The sequence below is a fragment of the Haliotis rufescens genome, unplaced genomic scaffold, assembly GCF_023055435.1.
Source record: "Haliotis rufescens isolate VD_foot unplaced genomic scaffold, xgHalRufe1.0.p SCAF_9, whole genome shotgun sequence".
Lineage (NCBI taxonomy): Eukaryota > Metazoa > Mollusca > Gastropoda > Lepetellida > Haliotidae > Haliotis > Haliotis rufescens.
The window spans coordinates 2834352-2851897 of record NW_025964383.1 but is presented as its reverse complement, the minus strand read 5'-3'; the positions used below and the strand labels follow the sequence as shown (position 1 = coordinate 2851897).

General features: G+C 42.7%; 2 protein-coding genes across 3 annotated transcripts in view; one reads left to right on the top strand and one right to left on the bottom strand.

Moving 5' to 3' along the window:
* The window catches only part of LOC124123036 (acetylcholinesterase-like), a 123000-nt gene that overhangs the window by 68018 nt on the left and 37436 nt on the right, over nucleotides 1-17546 (bottom strand). The gene's annotated exons all lie outside the window — the stretch shown is intronic.
* Nucleotides 12864-17091, top strand: LOC124123032 (proline-rich protein 36-like). The gene is made up of 2 exons (XM_048391049.1): nucleotides 12864-12870; nucleotides 16382-17091. Exons 1-2 carry the CDS (start codon nucleotides 12864-12866, stop codon nucleotides 17089-17091), a joined length of 717 nt encoding a protein of 238 aa, XP_048247006.1.

The window sequence follows — 17546 nt, the reverse complement described above, 5'->3', positions numbered from 1 at the left end:
CAAGTGCACAGGCTTGTGAGTGACACAAACTGTCCACCTTGTATCAAGACACGTGCACAAGACTGGTGAGTGACACAAACTGTCCACCTTGTATCAAGACACGTGCACAAGACTGGTGAGTGACACACACTGTCCACCTTGTATCAAGACACGTGCACAAGACTGGTGAGTGACACAAACTGTCCACCTTGTATCAAGACACGTGCACAAGACTGGTGAGTGACACAAACTGTCAACCTTGTATCAAGACACAAGACTGGTGAGTGACAAAAACTGTCAACCTTGTATCAAGACACAAGACTGGTGAGTGACAAAAACGGTCAACCTTGTATCAAGACACAAGACTGGTGAGTGACACAAACTGTCCACCTTGTATCCAGACACAAGACTGGTGAGTGACACAAACTGTCAACCTTGTATCAAGACACAAGTCGGGTGAGTGACACAAACTATCCACCTTGTATCAAGACACAAGACTGGTGAGTGACACAAACTATCCACCTTGTATCAAGACACAAGCCTGGGGAGTGACACAAACTGTGCACCTTGTATCAAGACACAAGACTGGTGAGTGAGACATATTGTCCACCTCGTATCCAGACACAAGACTGGTGAGTGACACAAACTGTCCACCTTGTATCAAGACACAAGTCGGGTGAGTGACACAAACTATCCACCTTGTATCAAGACACGTGCACAAGACGGGTGAGCGACTCAAACTGTCCATCTTGTATCAAGACACAAGACTCGTTAGTGACACAAACTATCCACCTTGTATCAAGACACAAGCCTTGGGAGTGACACAAACTGTGCACCTTGTATCAAGACATGTGCACAAGACTGGTGAGGGACACAAACTATCCATCTTGTATCAAGACACAAGCCTGGGGAGTGACACAATCTGTGCACCTTGTATCAAGACACGTGCACAAGACTGAAGAGGGACACAAACTGTCCACCTTGTATCAAGACACAATACTCTTTACTGACACAAACTATCCACCTTGTATCAAGACACAAGCCTGGGGAGTGACACAAACTGTCCACCTAGACACGTGCACAAGCCTGGGGAGTGACACAAACTGTCCACCTAGACACGTGCACAAGCCTGGGGAGTGACACAAACTGTCCACCTAGACACGTGCACAAGACGGGTGAGAGCCCAAACTGTCCACCTTGTATCAAAACACATGCACAAGACGGGTGAGTGATCCTTACTATCCACCTTGCATCAAGACAAAAGACTGGTGAGTGACCCAAACTGTCCAACTTGTATGAAGACACAAGACTGGTGAGTGACCCAAACTGTCAACCTTGTATCAAGACACAAGAGTGGTGAGTGACCCAAACTGTCTAACTTGTATCAAGACACAAGACGGGTGAGTGACACAAACTGTCAACCTTGTATCAAGACACAATACTCGTTAGTGACACAAACTATCCACCTTGTATCAAGACACAAGCCTTGGGAGTGACACAAACTGTGCACCTTGTATCAAGACATGTGCACAAGACTGGTGAGGGACACAAACTATCCATCTTGTATCAAGACACAAGCCTGGGGAGTGACACAAACTGTGCACCTTGTATCAAGACACGTGCACAAGACTGGTGAGGGACACAAACTGTCCACCTTGTATCAAGACACAAGACTCGTTAGTGCCACCAACTATCCACCTTGTATCAAGACACAAGCCTGGGGAGTGACACAAACTGTGCACCTTGTATCAAGACATGTGCACAAGACTGGTGAGTGACACAAACTATCCACCTTGTATCAAGACATGTGCACAAGACTGTTGAGCGACACAAACTGTCCACCTTATATCAAGACACAAGACGGGTGAGCGACACAAACTGTCCACCTTGTATCAAGACACAAGACGTGTGAGTGACACGAACTGTCCACCTAGTATCAAGACACGTGCACAAGACTGGTGAGGGACACAAACTACCCACCTTGTATCAAGACACAAGACTGGTGAGTGACACAAACTGTCCACCTTGTATCAAGACATGTGCACAAGACTGGTGAGTGACACAAACTGTCCACCTTGTATCAAGACACAAGAATGGTGAGTGACACAAACTATCCGCCTTGTATCAAGACACAAAACGGGTGAGCGACACAAACTGTCCACCTTGTATCAAGACACAAGACTGGCGAGTGACACAAACTGTCCACCTTGTATCAAGAAACGTGCACAAGACTGGTGAGCGACACAAACTGTCATCCTTGTATCAAGACACAAGAATGGTGAGTGACACAAGCTATTCACCTTGTATCAAAATACAAGACGGATGAGCGACACAAATTGTCCACCTTGTATCAAGACACAAGACGTGTGAGTGACACAAACTGTCTACCTAGTATCAAGACATGTGGACAAGACTGGTGAGCGACACAAACTATCCACCTTGTATCAAGACACGTGCCCAAGACTGGTGAGCGACACAAACTGTCCACCTTGTATCAAGACACAAGAATGGTGAGTGACACAAACTATCCAACTTGTATCAAGACACAAGACGTGTGAGTGACACAAACTGTCCACCTTGTATCAAGACACAAGACGTGTGAGTGACACAAACTGTCCACCTTGTATCAAGACACGTGCACAAGACTAATGAGCGACACAAACTCACCACCTTGTATCAAGACACAAGAATGGTGAGTGACACAAACTATCCAACTTGTATCAAGACACAAGACTGGCGAGTGACACAAACTGTCCACCTTGTATCAAGACACGTGCACAAGACTGGTGAGCGACACAAACTGTCCACCTTGTATCAAGACAGAAGAATCGTGAGTGACACAAGCTATTCACCTTGTATCAAGACACAAGACGTGTGAGTGACACAAACTGTCCACCTTGTATCAAGACACAAGACGTGTGATTGACACAAACTGTCCACCTTGTATCAAGACACGTGCACAAGACTGGTGAGCGACACAAACTGTCCACCTTGTATCAATACACGTGCACAAGACTGGTGAGGGACACAAACTATCCACCTAGTATCAAGACACAAGACTGGTGAGCGACACAAACTGTCCACCTTGTATCAAGACACAAGAATGGTGAGCAACTAAAAGCTATTCACCTTGTATCAAGACACAAGACAGGGGAGTGACACAAACTAGTCACCTTGTATCAAGACACAAAACGGGTGACACAAACTATCCACCTTGTATCAAGACACAAGATGGGTGAGCGACACAAACTGTACACCTTGTATCAAGACACAAGACGTGTGAGTGACACAAACTGTCCACCTAGTATCAAGACACGTGCACAAGACTGGTGAGGGACACAAACTGTCCGCCTTGTATCAAGACACGTGCACAAGACTGGTGAGCGACACAAACTGTCCACCTTGTATCAAGACACAAGAATGGTGAGTGACACAAACTATCCAACTTGTATCAAGACACAAGACTGGCGAGTGACACAAACTGTCTACCTTGTATCAAGACACGTGCACAAGACTGGTGAGGGACACAAACTGTCCAACTTGTATCAAGACACAAAACGGGTGAGTGACCCAAACTGTCCACCTTGTATCAAGACACAAGGATGTTGAGTGACACAAACTATCCAACTTGTATCAAGACACAAGACGTGTGAATGACACAAACTGTCCACCTTGTATCAAGACACAAGACGTGTGAGTGACACAAACTGTCAACCTTGTATCAAGACACGTGCACAAGACTGGTGAGCGACACAAACTGTCCACCTTGTATCAAGACACGTGCACAAGACTGGTGAGCGACACAAACTGTCCACCTTGTATCAATACACGTGCACAAGACTGGTGAGGGACACAAACTATCCACCTAGTATCAAGACACAAGACTGGTGAGCGACACAAACTGTCCACCTTGTATCAAGACACAAGAATGGTGTGCGACTAAAAGCTATTCACCTTGTATCAAGACACAAGACAGGGGCGTGACACAAACTAGTCACCTTGTATCAAGACACAAAACGGGTGACACAAACTATCCACCTTGTATCAAGACACAAGACGGGTGAGCGACACAAGCTGTCCACCTTGTATCAAGACACAAGACGTGTGAGTGACACAAACTGTCCACCTAGTATCAAGACACGTGCACAAGACTGGTGAGAGACACAAACTGTCCACCTTGCATCAAGACACGTGCACAAGACGGGTGAGCGACACAAACTGTCCACCTTGTATCAAGACACAAGAATGGTGAGTGACACAAACTATCCAACTTGTATCAAGACACAAGAGTGGCGAGTGACACAAACGGTCTACCTTGTATCAAGACACGTGCACAAGACTGGTGAGCGACACAAACTGTCCACCTTGTATCAAGACACAAAACGGGTGAGTGACCCAAACTATCCACCTTGTATCAAGACACAAAACGGGTGAGCGACACAAACTGTCCACCTTGTATCAAGACACAAGTTGTGTGAGGGACACAAACTGTCCACCTAGTATCAAGACATGTGCACAAGACAGGTGAGGGACACAAACTGTCCACCTTGTATGAAGACATATGGACAAGACTGGTGAGCGACAGAAACTATCCACCTTGTATCAAGACACGTGCACAAGACTGGTGAGCGACACAAACTGTCCACCTTGTATCAAGACACAAGAATGGTGAGTGACACAAGCTATTCACCTTGTATCAAGACACAAGACTGGGGAGTGACACAAACTGTACACCTTGTATCAAGACACAAGATGGGTGAGCGACACAAACTGTCCACCTTGTATCAAGACACAAGACATGTGAGTGACACAAACTGTCCACCTAGTATCAAGACACGTGCACAAGACTGGTGAGGGACACAAACTGTCCACCTTGTATCAAGACACGTGCACAAGACGGGTGAGTGACACAAACTGTCAACCTTGTATCAAGACACAAGACTGGTGAGTGACCCAAACTGTCTACCTTGTATCAAGACACAAGACGGGTGAGTGACCCAAACTGTCAACCTTGTATCAGGACACAAGAGGGATGAGTGACAAAAACTATCCACCTTGCATCAAGACACAAGACGTGTGAGTGAAACAAACTGTCCACATTGCATCAAGACACGAGCACAAGACGGGTATGTGAAACAAACTGTCCACATGGTATAAAGACACGTGCACAAGACTGGTGAGTGACACAAACTGTCTACCTTGTATCAAGACACGTGCACAAGACTGGGGAGTGACACAAACTATCCGACTTGTATCCAGACGCAAGACGGGTGAGTGACACTGAATGTCCACCTTGTATCAAGTGACACAAACTGTCCACCTTGTATCGAGACACAAGACTGGTGAGGGACACAAACTGTCCACCTTGTATCAAGACACAAGACGGATGAGTGACACAAACTGTCCACCTTGTATCAAGACACAAGACGGATGAGTGACAGAAACTATCCACCTTGTATCAAGACACAAGACGGATGAGTGACACAAACTGTCCACCTAGTATCAAGACACGTGCACAAGACTGGTGAGGGACACAAACTGTCCACCTTGTATCAAGACACAAGACGGATGAGTGACACAAACTGTCCACCTTGTATCAAGACACAAGACGGATGAGTGACAGAAACTGTCCACCTTGTATCAAGACACAAGACGGATGAGTGACACAAACTGTCCACCTTGTATCAAGACACAAGACGGATGAGTGACAGAAACTGTCCACCTTGTATCAAGACACAAGACGGATGAGTGACACAAACTGTCCACCTTGTATCAAGACACAAGACGGATGAGTGACAGAAACTGTCCACCTTGTATCAAGACACAAGACTGGTGAGTGACAGAAACAACTGTCCACCTTGTATCAAGACACGTGCACAAGACTGGTTAGTGACACCAACTAACCGCCTCGTATCAAGACACAAGACTGGTGAGTGACAGAAACTGTCCACCTTGTATCAAGACACGTGCACAAGACTGGTGAGTGACACAAACTGTGCACCTTGTATCAAGACACAAGACGGGTGAGTGACACAAACTGTCCACTTTGTGTCAAGACACAAGACGAGTGAGCGACACAAACTGTCCACCTTGTATCAAGACACAAGACGGGTGAGTCACACAAATTACCCACATAGTATCAATACAAGTGCACAGGCTTGTGAGTGACACAAACTGTCCACCTTGTATCAAGACACGTGCATAAGACTGGTTAGTGACACCAACTAACCGCCTCGTATCAAGACACAAGACTGGTGAGGGACACAAACTGTCCACCTTGTATCAAGACACAAGAATGGTGAGTGACACAAACTATCCAACTTGTATCAAGACACAAGACTGGCGATTGACACAAACTGTCTACCTTGTATCAAGACACGTGCACAAGACTGGTGAGCGACACAAACTGTCCAACTTGTATCAAGACACAAAACGGGTGAGTGACCCAAACTGTCCACCTTGTATCAAGACACAAGGATGTTGAGTGACACAAACTATCCAACTTGTATCAAGACACAAGACGTGTGAATGACACAAACTGTCCACCTTGTATCAAGACACAAGACGTGTGAGTGACACAAACTGTCAACCTTGTATCAAGACACGTGCACAAGACTGGTGATCGACACAAACTGTCCACCTTGTATCAAGACACGTGCACAAGACTGGTGAGCGACACAAACTGTCCACCTTGTATCAATACACGTGCACAAGACTGGTGAGGGACACAAACTATCCACCTAGTATCAAGACACAAGACTGGTGAGCGACACAAACTGTCCACCTTGTATCAAGACACAAGAATGGTGTGCGACTAAAAGCTATTCACCTTGTATCAAGACACAAGACAGGGGCGTGACACAAACTAGTCACCTTGTATCAAGACACAAAACGGGTGACACAAACTATCCACCTTGTATCAAGACACAAGACGGGTGAGCGACACAAACTGTCCACCTTGTATCAAGACACAAGACGTGTGAGTGACACAAACTGTCCACCTAGTATCAAGACACGTGCACAAGACTGGTGAGAGACACAAACTGTCCACCTTGCATCAAGACACGTGCACAAGACGGGTGAGCGACACAAACTGTCCACCTTGTATCAAGACACAAGAATGGTGAGTGACACAAACTATCCAACTTGTATCAAGACACAAGACTGGCGAGTGACACAAACGGTCTACCTTGTATCAAGACACGTGCACAAGACTGGTGAGCGACACAAACTGTCCACCTTGTATCAAGACACAAAACGGGTGAGTGACCCAAACTATCCACCTTGTATCAAGACACAAAACGGGTGAGCGACACAAACTGTCCACCTTGTATCAAGACACAAGTTGTGTGAGGGACACAAACTGTCCACCTAGTATCAAGACATGTGCACAAGACAGGTGAGGGACACAAACTGTCCACCTTGTATGAAGACATATGGACAAGACTGGTGAGCGACAGAAACTATCCACCTTGTATCAAGACACGTGCACAAGACTGGTGAGCGACACAAACTGTCCACCTTGTATCAAGACACAAGAATGGTGAGTGACACAAGCTATTCACCTTGTATCAAGACACAAGACTGGGGAGTGACACAAACTGTACACCTTGTATCAAGACACAAGATGGGTGAGCGACACAAACTGTCCACCTTGTATCAAGACACAAGACATGTGAGTGACACAAACTGTCCACCTAGTATCAAGACACGTGCACAAGACTGGTGAGGGACACAAACTGTCCACCTTGTATCAAGACACGTGCACAAGACGGGTGAGTGACACAAACTGTCAACCTTGTATCAAGACACAAGACTGGTGAGTGACCCAAACTGTCTACCTTGTATCAAGACACAAGACGGGTGAGTGACCCAAACTGTCAACCTTGTATCAGGACACAAGAGGGATGAGTGACAAAAACTATCCACCTTGCATCAAGACACAAGACGTGTGAGTGAAACAAACTGTCCACATTGCATCAAGACACGAGCACAAGACGGGTATGTGAAACAAACTGTCCACATGGTATAAAGACACGTGCACAAGACTGGTGAGTGACACAAACTGTCTACCTTGTATCAAGACACGTGCACAAGACTGGGGAGTGACACAAACTATCCGACTTGTATCCAGACGCAAGACGGGTGAGTGACACTGAATGTCCACCTTGTATCAAGTGACACAAACTGTCCACCTTGTATCGAGACACAAGACTGGTGAGGGACACAAACTGTCCACCTTGTATCAAGACACAAGACGGATGAGTGACACAAACTGTCCACCTTGTATCAAGACACAAGACGGATGAGTGACAGAAACTATCCACCTTGTATCAAGACACAAGACGGATGAGTGACACAAACTGTCCACCTAGTATCAAGACACGTGCACAAGACTGGTGAGGGACACAAACTGTCCACCTTGTATCAAGACAGAAGACTGGTGAGTGACACAAACTGTCCACCTTGTATCAAGACATGTGCACAAGACTGGTGAGTGACACAAACTGTCCACCTTGTATCAAGACACAAGACTGGTGAGTGACACAAACTATCCGCCTTGTATCAAGACACAAGACGGGTGATTGACACAAACTGTCCACCTTGTATCAAGTCCCAAGACGGGTGAGCGACACACACTGTCCACCTTGTATCAAGACACGTGCACAAGACTGGTGAATGACACAAACTATCCACCTTGTATCAAGAAACAAGGCTGGCGAGTAACACAAACTATCCACCTTGTATCAAGACACAAGACTGGTGAGTGACACAAACTGTCCACCTTGTATCAAGCCAGAAGACGGGTGAGCGACACACACTGTCCACCTTGTATCAAGACACAAGGCGTGTGAGTGACACGAACTGTCCACCTTGTACCAATGCACACAACCGATGACGGACACAGAATATCCATCTTGTACGATCATATTACATTCGGTGAGTGACGTCAGAGCATAGTAGTGAGGAGTGTTGAACGCCAGTGAAATAAATGGGACAAAAGTAACGAGGCGACGCAGTGACAGACAACCACAGCATCAATTTCGTGTCGTTTATACTCATCACTGCTTCCAGCTATAGAAAAAGAGATTTATTCTCCTTTGTTAAGTAGTACACAATGAAAAGATGGACAACCGTAGTTTTATTTATACTTCAAAGCAACCGAATCCATTATCCTGCCAAAGAACCTGTGTGCCACTTGCATCACTATGCTATACATTGGTGTTAAATACCTACTGATGTAGAACACAGCAGAAGACTGCATCATACTGGTTGTAATCGCCATGCGTATACATTGACGCAAAAACTTGGCAACCATGAGATCTGATTTTACAATAAACCTTCCAAACAAACCCAGATACATCGTCCAGCTGTTATAAACACTGTACTTCCCAAGTGTAATGCCGCCATGACAAGGCACGCCGAAACCGGATTTATACCAACTCTACGCTTGCCCTGCAACCTTGCATGCTGTGATTCACCCAGGGATTGCCTATAGTGAATCTCCTTAAAGTCAATTAGTGAGTCTTTTTACAAAAAACGACATAGCACAATTCCCTGTACTACCGCTTTTTAAACCTGTTATATAATACTAATCATTTTAACATATGAATATGCATTTATGTATTCGCTATAACATACCTATGGATTTCATGCAACGAAGGTTCATAGTCATTTGAGACGACATTTTATAGATTAAAGGGGAATGGGTAGTCGACCTGCTTATGTGTGAGGATTAAATCTTTGTGTCGTTAATTTTATTTTGTCTGTAATTTGCCTTTAAGCCAACACACTTGAGGCAATTTTGTCATTTTGCCAAACGATGTTTCCTGCCAAATGTCATAATAGCATATAGTTTGGTGCAACCTGCTGGATCCTTTAACGAAAACTTTGTGACATTCATGTTGGTTCCATTACAGATATATTGCCCATTACTGTGTTTACTGGCCACGTCTCTGATATACTTACGTGAACATAATGCACAGACGCCTGCTGATCTCTGAACAGGACATAGGTGGAGCTAACTACTGCTGCGCATCGGGCGCATCTCTCAGCATGGAATTCCATCCATGTATATCTTCCTGTATCTGACTGTATGGAATACTACTGACGTATAACATTCCTGTATCTCACTGCAAGGAATATTACTGACGTATACCATTTCTGTATCTCACTGCATGGTATATTACAAACGCTTATCATTCTTATATATCTCTATCTGAAATATTACTGACGTATACCATTCCTGTATCCTACTGCATGGTATATTACTGATGTATACAATTCCTGTATCTCACTGCATGGAATATCACTAATGTATAACATTCCTGTACCTTACTGCATGGAATAATACTAACGTATAACATTCCAGTATTTCACTGCATGTAGTATCACTAATGTGCAACATTCCAGTATCCCACTGCATTTAATATCACTAAAGTACATGTATAACATTCCTGTATCTTATGTATCTCACTGCCCGGGATATCACTAACGGAAAGCATTACTGTATCTCACTGCAATGAATATCACTAACGTATAACATTCCTGTATCTCACTGCAATGAATATCACCAACGTATAACATTCCTGTATCTCACTGCAATGAATATCACTAACGTATAACATTCCTGTATCCAACTGCATGGAAAATCAATAGCGTGTGATATCCCTGAATACAATTCCATGGAACATCACAAACATATTACATTCCAGTATGTCACTGCATGGAATATCATAAATTTATAACATTCCCAGTATCCCATTGCATTTAATATCACTAATGTATAACATTCCTGTATCTCACTACATGGAATATCAATTATGTATAACATTCAAGTATCTTACTGCTTAGAATATCAATAATGTCTAACATTCCTGTATATTACTGCAATGGATATCCATAATATATAACATTCCTGTATCTCACTGCAATGAATATCACTAACGTACAACATGCCTGTATCTCACTGCAATGAATATCACTAACGTACAACATGCCTGTATCTCACTGCAATGAATATCACTAACGTACAACATGCCTGTATCTCACTGCAATGAATATCACTAACGTACAACATGCCTGTATCCAACTGCAATGAATATCACTAACGTACAACATGCCTGTATCTCACTGCAATGAATATCACTAACGTACAACATGCCTGTATCCAACTGCATGTAATATCAATAACGTCTGATATCCCTGTATATAATTCCATGGAATATCACTAATGTATATCATTTAAGTATCTCACTGCATGGAATATCACTCATGTATAACAATGGGGTCTCTCCCTGCTTAGAATATCAATAATGTCTACTGAGAATATCAATAATTGTATATAACTGCAATGGATATCACTTATGTATAACATTTCTGTATCTCACTTCATAGCATATTACTAATGTATAACAATCATGTATCTCAGTGCATGGAATATTACAAATGTAAAACATTCGTATATATCACTATATAAAATATTACTGACGTATACCATTCTTGTATCCTACTGCATGGAATATTACTGATGTATACAATTTCTGTATCTCACTGCATGGTATCACTAGCGTATAACATTCCTGCATCTCACTGCATGGTATCACTAGCGTATAACATTTCTGCATCTCACTGCATGGTATCACTAGCGTATAAAATTCCTGCATCTCACTGCAAGGAATATCACCTGCATAGAACATTCCAGTTTTCCACTGCATTTACTATTATTAATGTATAACATTCCAGTTTCCACCTGCATTGGATATCACAAACGTATGATATCCCTGTATATAACTTCATGGAGTATCACTAACGTGGAACATTAATGTATTCCAGTGCATGGAAATACCACCGACGTATAACAATTATGTATCTCACTGCCTTGAATACCACTGATGATCAACATTCCTGTATTTCACTGCATGGAATATCACTGATGATCAACATTCCTGTATTTCACTGCATGGAATATCACTGATGATCAACATTCCTGTATCGCACTGCATGGAATATCACTGATGATCAAAATTCCTTTATCTCACTGCATTGAATACCACTGATGAATCACATTCCTGTATCTCACTGCATTGAATACCACTGATGACAACATTCCTGTATCTCACTGCATTGAATATCACTGATGAACAACATTCCTGTATCTCACTGCATTGAATACCACTGATGACAACATTCCTGTATCTCTGTGCATGGAATATCACTGATGAACAACATTCCTGTATTTCACTGCATGGAATACCACTGATGAACAACATTCCTGTATCTCACTGCATGGACTATCACAGATGGACAACACTCCTGTATCTCTGTGCATGGAATATCACTGATGAACAACATTCCTGTATCTCACTGCATTGAATACCACTGATGACAACATTCCTGTATCTCACTGCATGGAATACCACTGATGAACAACATTCCTGTATCTCACTGCATGGACTATCACAGATTGACAACACTCCTGTATCTCTGTGCATGGAATATTACTGATGAACAACATTCCTATATCTCACTGCATGGAATGCCACTTATGTATAAACATTCAAGTATCCCCCTGCTTAGGATATCAATCATGTCTAACATTCATGTATCTCACTGCATGGAATTCCACTGATGCATAACATTCCTGTATCTCACTGCATGGAATACCACTGATGCATAATATTCCTGTGTCTCACTGCATGGAATACCCCTGATGCATAACATTCCTGTATCTCACTGCATGGAATACCCCTGATGCATAACATGGCTGCATGCAATATCACTGACGTAAAGCATCCCTGAATCTCAATGCATTGAACTATTTCTTGCGCATAGCATTCCTGTATCTTACTGCACGGAAAAACACTAGCGTGTACTATCCCAATATGGAAAGTAAGCATCATACCTGTGATCGTGGTCTTCACCAAAGTTGTAAACGTCTAAGACCTGCATCAGTTCGAGCTTTCCTCTGGCTTATAGCATTTCTATAGCTCGCTGCATGTGTTACCATGGAAGTAAAACCTATATCATTACCTCACTGCATGGATTACCACTAAGTAAAACATAAACCATATCTCATTGCTTTGATTACCACTGAAGTAAAACATAAACTATACCTCACTGCATGGATTGCCTCTGAAGTAACACATATGTCAATACCTCACAGCATGGATTACCGCTGAAGTAACACATATATCAATACCTCACTTCATGGATTACCACTGAAGTAAAACATAAACTATACCTCACTGCATGGATTACCGCTGAAGTGACACATATGTCAATACCTCACAGCATGGATTACCACTGAAGTAAAACATAAACCATGTCTTATTGCTTGGATTACCACTGAAGTAAAACATAAACCATATCTCATTGCTTTGATTACCACTGAAGTAAAACATAAATCTATACCTCACTGCATGGATTACCACAGAAGTAAAACATAAACCATATCTCATTGCTTGGATTACCACTGAAGTAAAACATATATCTATGCCTCACTGCATGGATTACCGCTGAAGTAACAAATATGTCAATACCTCACAGCATGGATTACCACTGAAGTAAAACATAAACCATATCTCATTGATTTGATTACCACTGAAGTAAAACATAAACTATACCTCACTGCATGGATTACCGCTGAAGTAACACATATGTCAACACCTCACAGCATGGATTACCGCTGAAGTAACAAATATATCAATACCTCACTTCATGGATTACCACTGAAGTAAAACATATATCAATACCTCCTTGCATGGATTACCACTGAAGTAAACCATAAACTATACCTCACTGCATGTATTACCGCTGAAGTAACACATATGTCAATACCTCACTGCATGGATTACCGCTGAAGTAACACATATATCAATACCTCACAGCATGGATTACCACTGAAGTAAAACATAAACCATATCTCATTGCTTTGATTACCACTGAAGTAAAACATAAACTATACCTCACTGCATGTATTACCGCTGAAGTAACACATATGTCAATACCTCACAGCATGGATTACCGCTGAAGTAACACATATATCAATACCTCACTTCATGGATTACCACTGAAGTAAAATATATATCAATACCTCCTTGCATGGAGTACCCCTGAAGTAAAACATAAACCATATCTCATTGCTTTGATTACCACTGAAGTAAAACATAAACTTTACCTCACTGCATGTATTACCGCTGAAGTAACACATATGTCAATACCTCACTGCATGGATTACCGCTGAAGTAACACATATGTCAATACCTCACTGCATGGATTACCGCTGAAGTAACATATATATCAATACCTCACAGCATGGATTACCACTGAAGTAAAACATAAACCATATCTCATTGCTTTGATTACCACTGAAGTAAAACATAAATCTATACCTCACTGCATGGATTACCACAGAAGTAAAACATAAACCATATCTCATTGCTTGGATTACCACTGAAGTAAAACATATATCTATGCCTCACTGCATGGATTACCGCTGAAGTAACACATATGTCAATACCTCACAGCATGGATTACCAATGGAGTAAAATATAAACCATGTCTTATTGCTTGGATTACCACTGAAGTGATACATAAACTATACCTCACTGCATGGGTTACCGCTGATGTAAAACATAAACTATACCTCACTGCATGTATTACCGCTGAAGTGACACATATGTCAATACCTCACTGGATGGATTACCGCTGAAGTAACACATATATCAATACCTCACTTCATGGATTACCCCTGAAGTAAAACATATATCAATACCTCACAGCATGGAGTACCCATGAAGAAGAAAACTTAAACTATACCTCACTGCATGGATTACCGTTGGAGCGACACATATATCAATACCTCACTGCATGGATTACAACTGAAGTAAAACATAAACTATACCTCACTGCATGGATTACCACTGAAGTAAAACATAAACCGTATCTCATTGCTTAGATTACCACTGAAGTAAAACATAAACTATACCTCACTGCATGTATTACCGCTGAAGTAACACATATATCAATACCTCACTGCATGGATTACCGCTAAAGTAACACATATATCAAAACCTCACTGCATGGATTACCCCTGAAGTAAAACATAAACCATATCTCATTGCTTGGATTACCACTGAAGTAAAACATATATCTATACCTCACTGCATGGAATACCGCTGAAGTAAAACATATGTCAATACCTCACAGCATGGATTACCACTGAAGTAACACCAATGTCAAAACCTCACTGCATGGATTACCCCTAAGTAAAACATAAACTATACCTCACTGCATGGATTACCGCTGAAGTAACACATATGTCAATACCTCACAGCATGGATTACCGCTGAAGTAAAACATAAACCATATCTCATTGCTTAGATTACCACTGAAGTAAAACATAAACTATACCTCACTACATGGATTACCACTGAAGTAAAACATAAACTATACCTCACTACATGGATTACCACTGAAGTAAAACATAAACTATACCTCACTGCATGAATTACCACTGAAGTAAAACATAAACTATACCTCACTGCATGGATTACCTTTGAAGTATAGCACAACCTATATCTCACTGCATGGCTTACCATTGAAGTAAAGCATAACCTGTATCTCACTGTATAGATTAATACAGACGTTTAGAATGGTGTCAGTATAATGATAAATATTCAATTTGTGCTTTCAGTATGATTACCGTGCCGGCGATATTTCGACAGTTTTTAACAGCTTCCTTTTGAAATCATAACACAATAATGATGTGTATGCTTTCCTCTGCAGAAGTACTACAAGGACTACACTTTGTTTACCAAAATAGTTTAAGCGATGAGACATGAGGCACACCCGACTCGTGTGAGTTGTTAAATTATTCGTACATGGCATTGATTTAATTTCAGCCGTTTAAAAAATACACACAAACACTTGGTGAGAAATCACCGCGAGGTTTGATTTGTGCTCCACAATGAACAATTATAGCACAGTTAGAGCCAATTATATCCCCTTGCTAGTCAATTACAGATCATTGGTTATATGTTGCAACACTGCTGGGCACTTGACAGTTGCAGTGAAAACGCGAAGAAGCAAAAATGGAAAAGTGATTTTAGTATTTCAAACAGTTCCGAAATGCACATTAGGTTGGTTACAAAAAACCCACACTGCGACAAGCAGCTTTTGACTTCAAACATACATTTAGGCCAACCAATTGTGTTGTGAACTTAGTGTGTAGGACAATTGTACACATGGGTAGGAGGAAGTAAACATCATGCGTAAAGCAGGATTGTGTTAGGATACATAGCAGCACCACCTGCATCTGTCAGCCTGGCGCCACTACCTGCATCTGTTTATCCTATAAGTGTCAGCCTGGCACTACCACTTGCATCTGTTAATCCTATAGGTGTCGGCCTGGCAGTACCACCTGCATCTGTTAATCCTAAAGGTGTCGGCCTAGCACTACCATTTGCATCTGTTAATCCTATAGGTGTGGACCTGGCGTCACTACCTGCATCTGTTAATCCCATAGGTGTCAGCCTGGCGTCACTACCTGCATCTGTTAATCCTATAGGTGTTGGCCTGGCAGCAGCACCTGTATCTGTTAATCCTATAGGTGTCGACCTGACAGCACCACCTGCATCTGTTAATCCTATAGGTGTCGGCCTGGCAGCACCACCTACATCTGTTAATCCTATAGGTGTCGACCTGGCAGCACCACCTGCTTCTGTTAACCCTATAGGTGTCGACCTGGCAGCACCACCTGCATCTGTTAATCCTAAAGGCGTCGGCCTGCTAGCACCACCTGCATCTGTTAATCCTATAGGTGTGGGCCTGGCAGCACCACCTGCATCTGTTAATCCTATAGGTGTCGGCCTGGCGGCACCACCTGCATCTGTTAATGCTAAAGGTGTCGGCCTGGCAGCACCACCTGCATCTGTTAATCCTAAAGGTGTCGGCCTGGCAGCACCACCTGCATCTGTTAATCTTAAAGGTGTCGGCCTGGCAGCACCACCTGCATCTGTTAATCTTAAAGGTGTCGGCCTGGCAGCTCCACCTGCATCAGTTAATCCTATAGGTGCACTATCTTGTTCAGTATACCCATGCAAGAATTAATCATTAACAGACACCCAGAAACGATTACAACGTGGCAGACAAAGGTCGTTATTTCATTGAACAAACTATAATAGTCTACGACGAGTTGAGGTCGTAAGCCAGGTTCCCTGTTCACCGGAAACATCAATATCATGCATCCATTATGACCTTCACTGCAAACGCGGCCAGTACCTTAGACAATACGTTCAAATCAAATGCACAACTGCCACATAACTGATAGGTAAACTGGTTTTTTTTGTGTCAGTCACGGTGTCCACTTCAAATATTAGCATACAGAGACCGATGAAGTTCTCAAGGCCCTGACAGAAACAAATTCTTTCAACACTGGTGATGAATTACGCATCAAAGAAGAACTTCAGCAATCGGCACATTGGTTGTTGACAACTGAATCGGTAATTGATGAATTCCCTCCAGGGGCCCTTGGAGTCGGTTGTACATGACCCGCATTGGCTGCT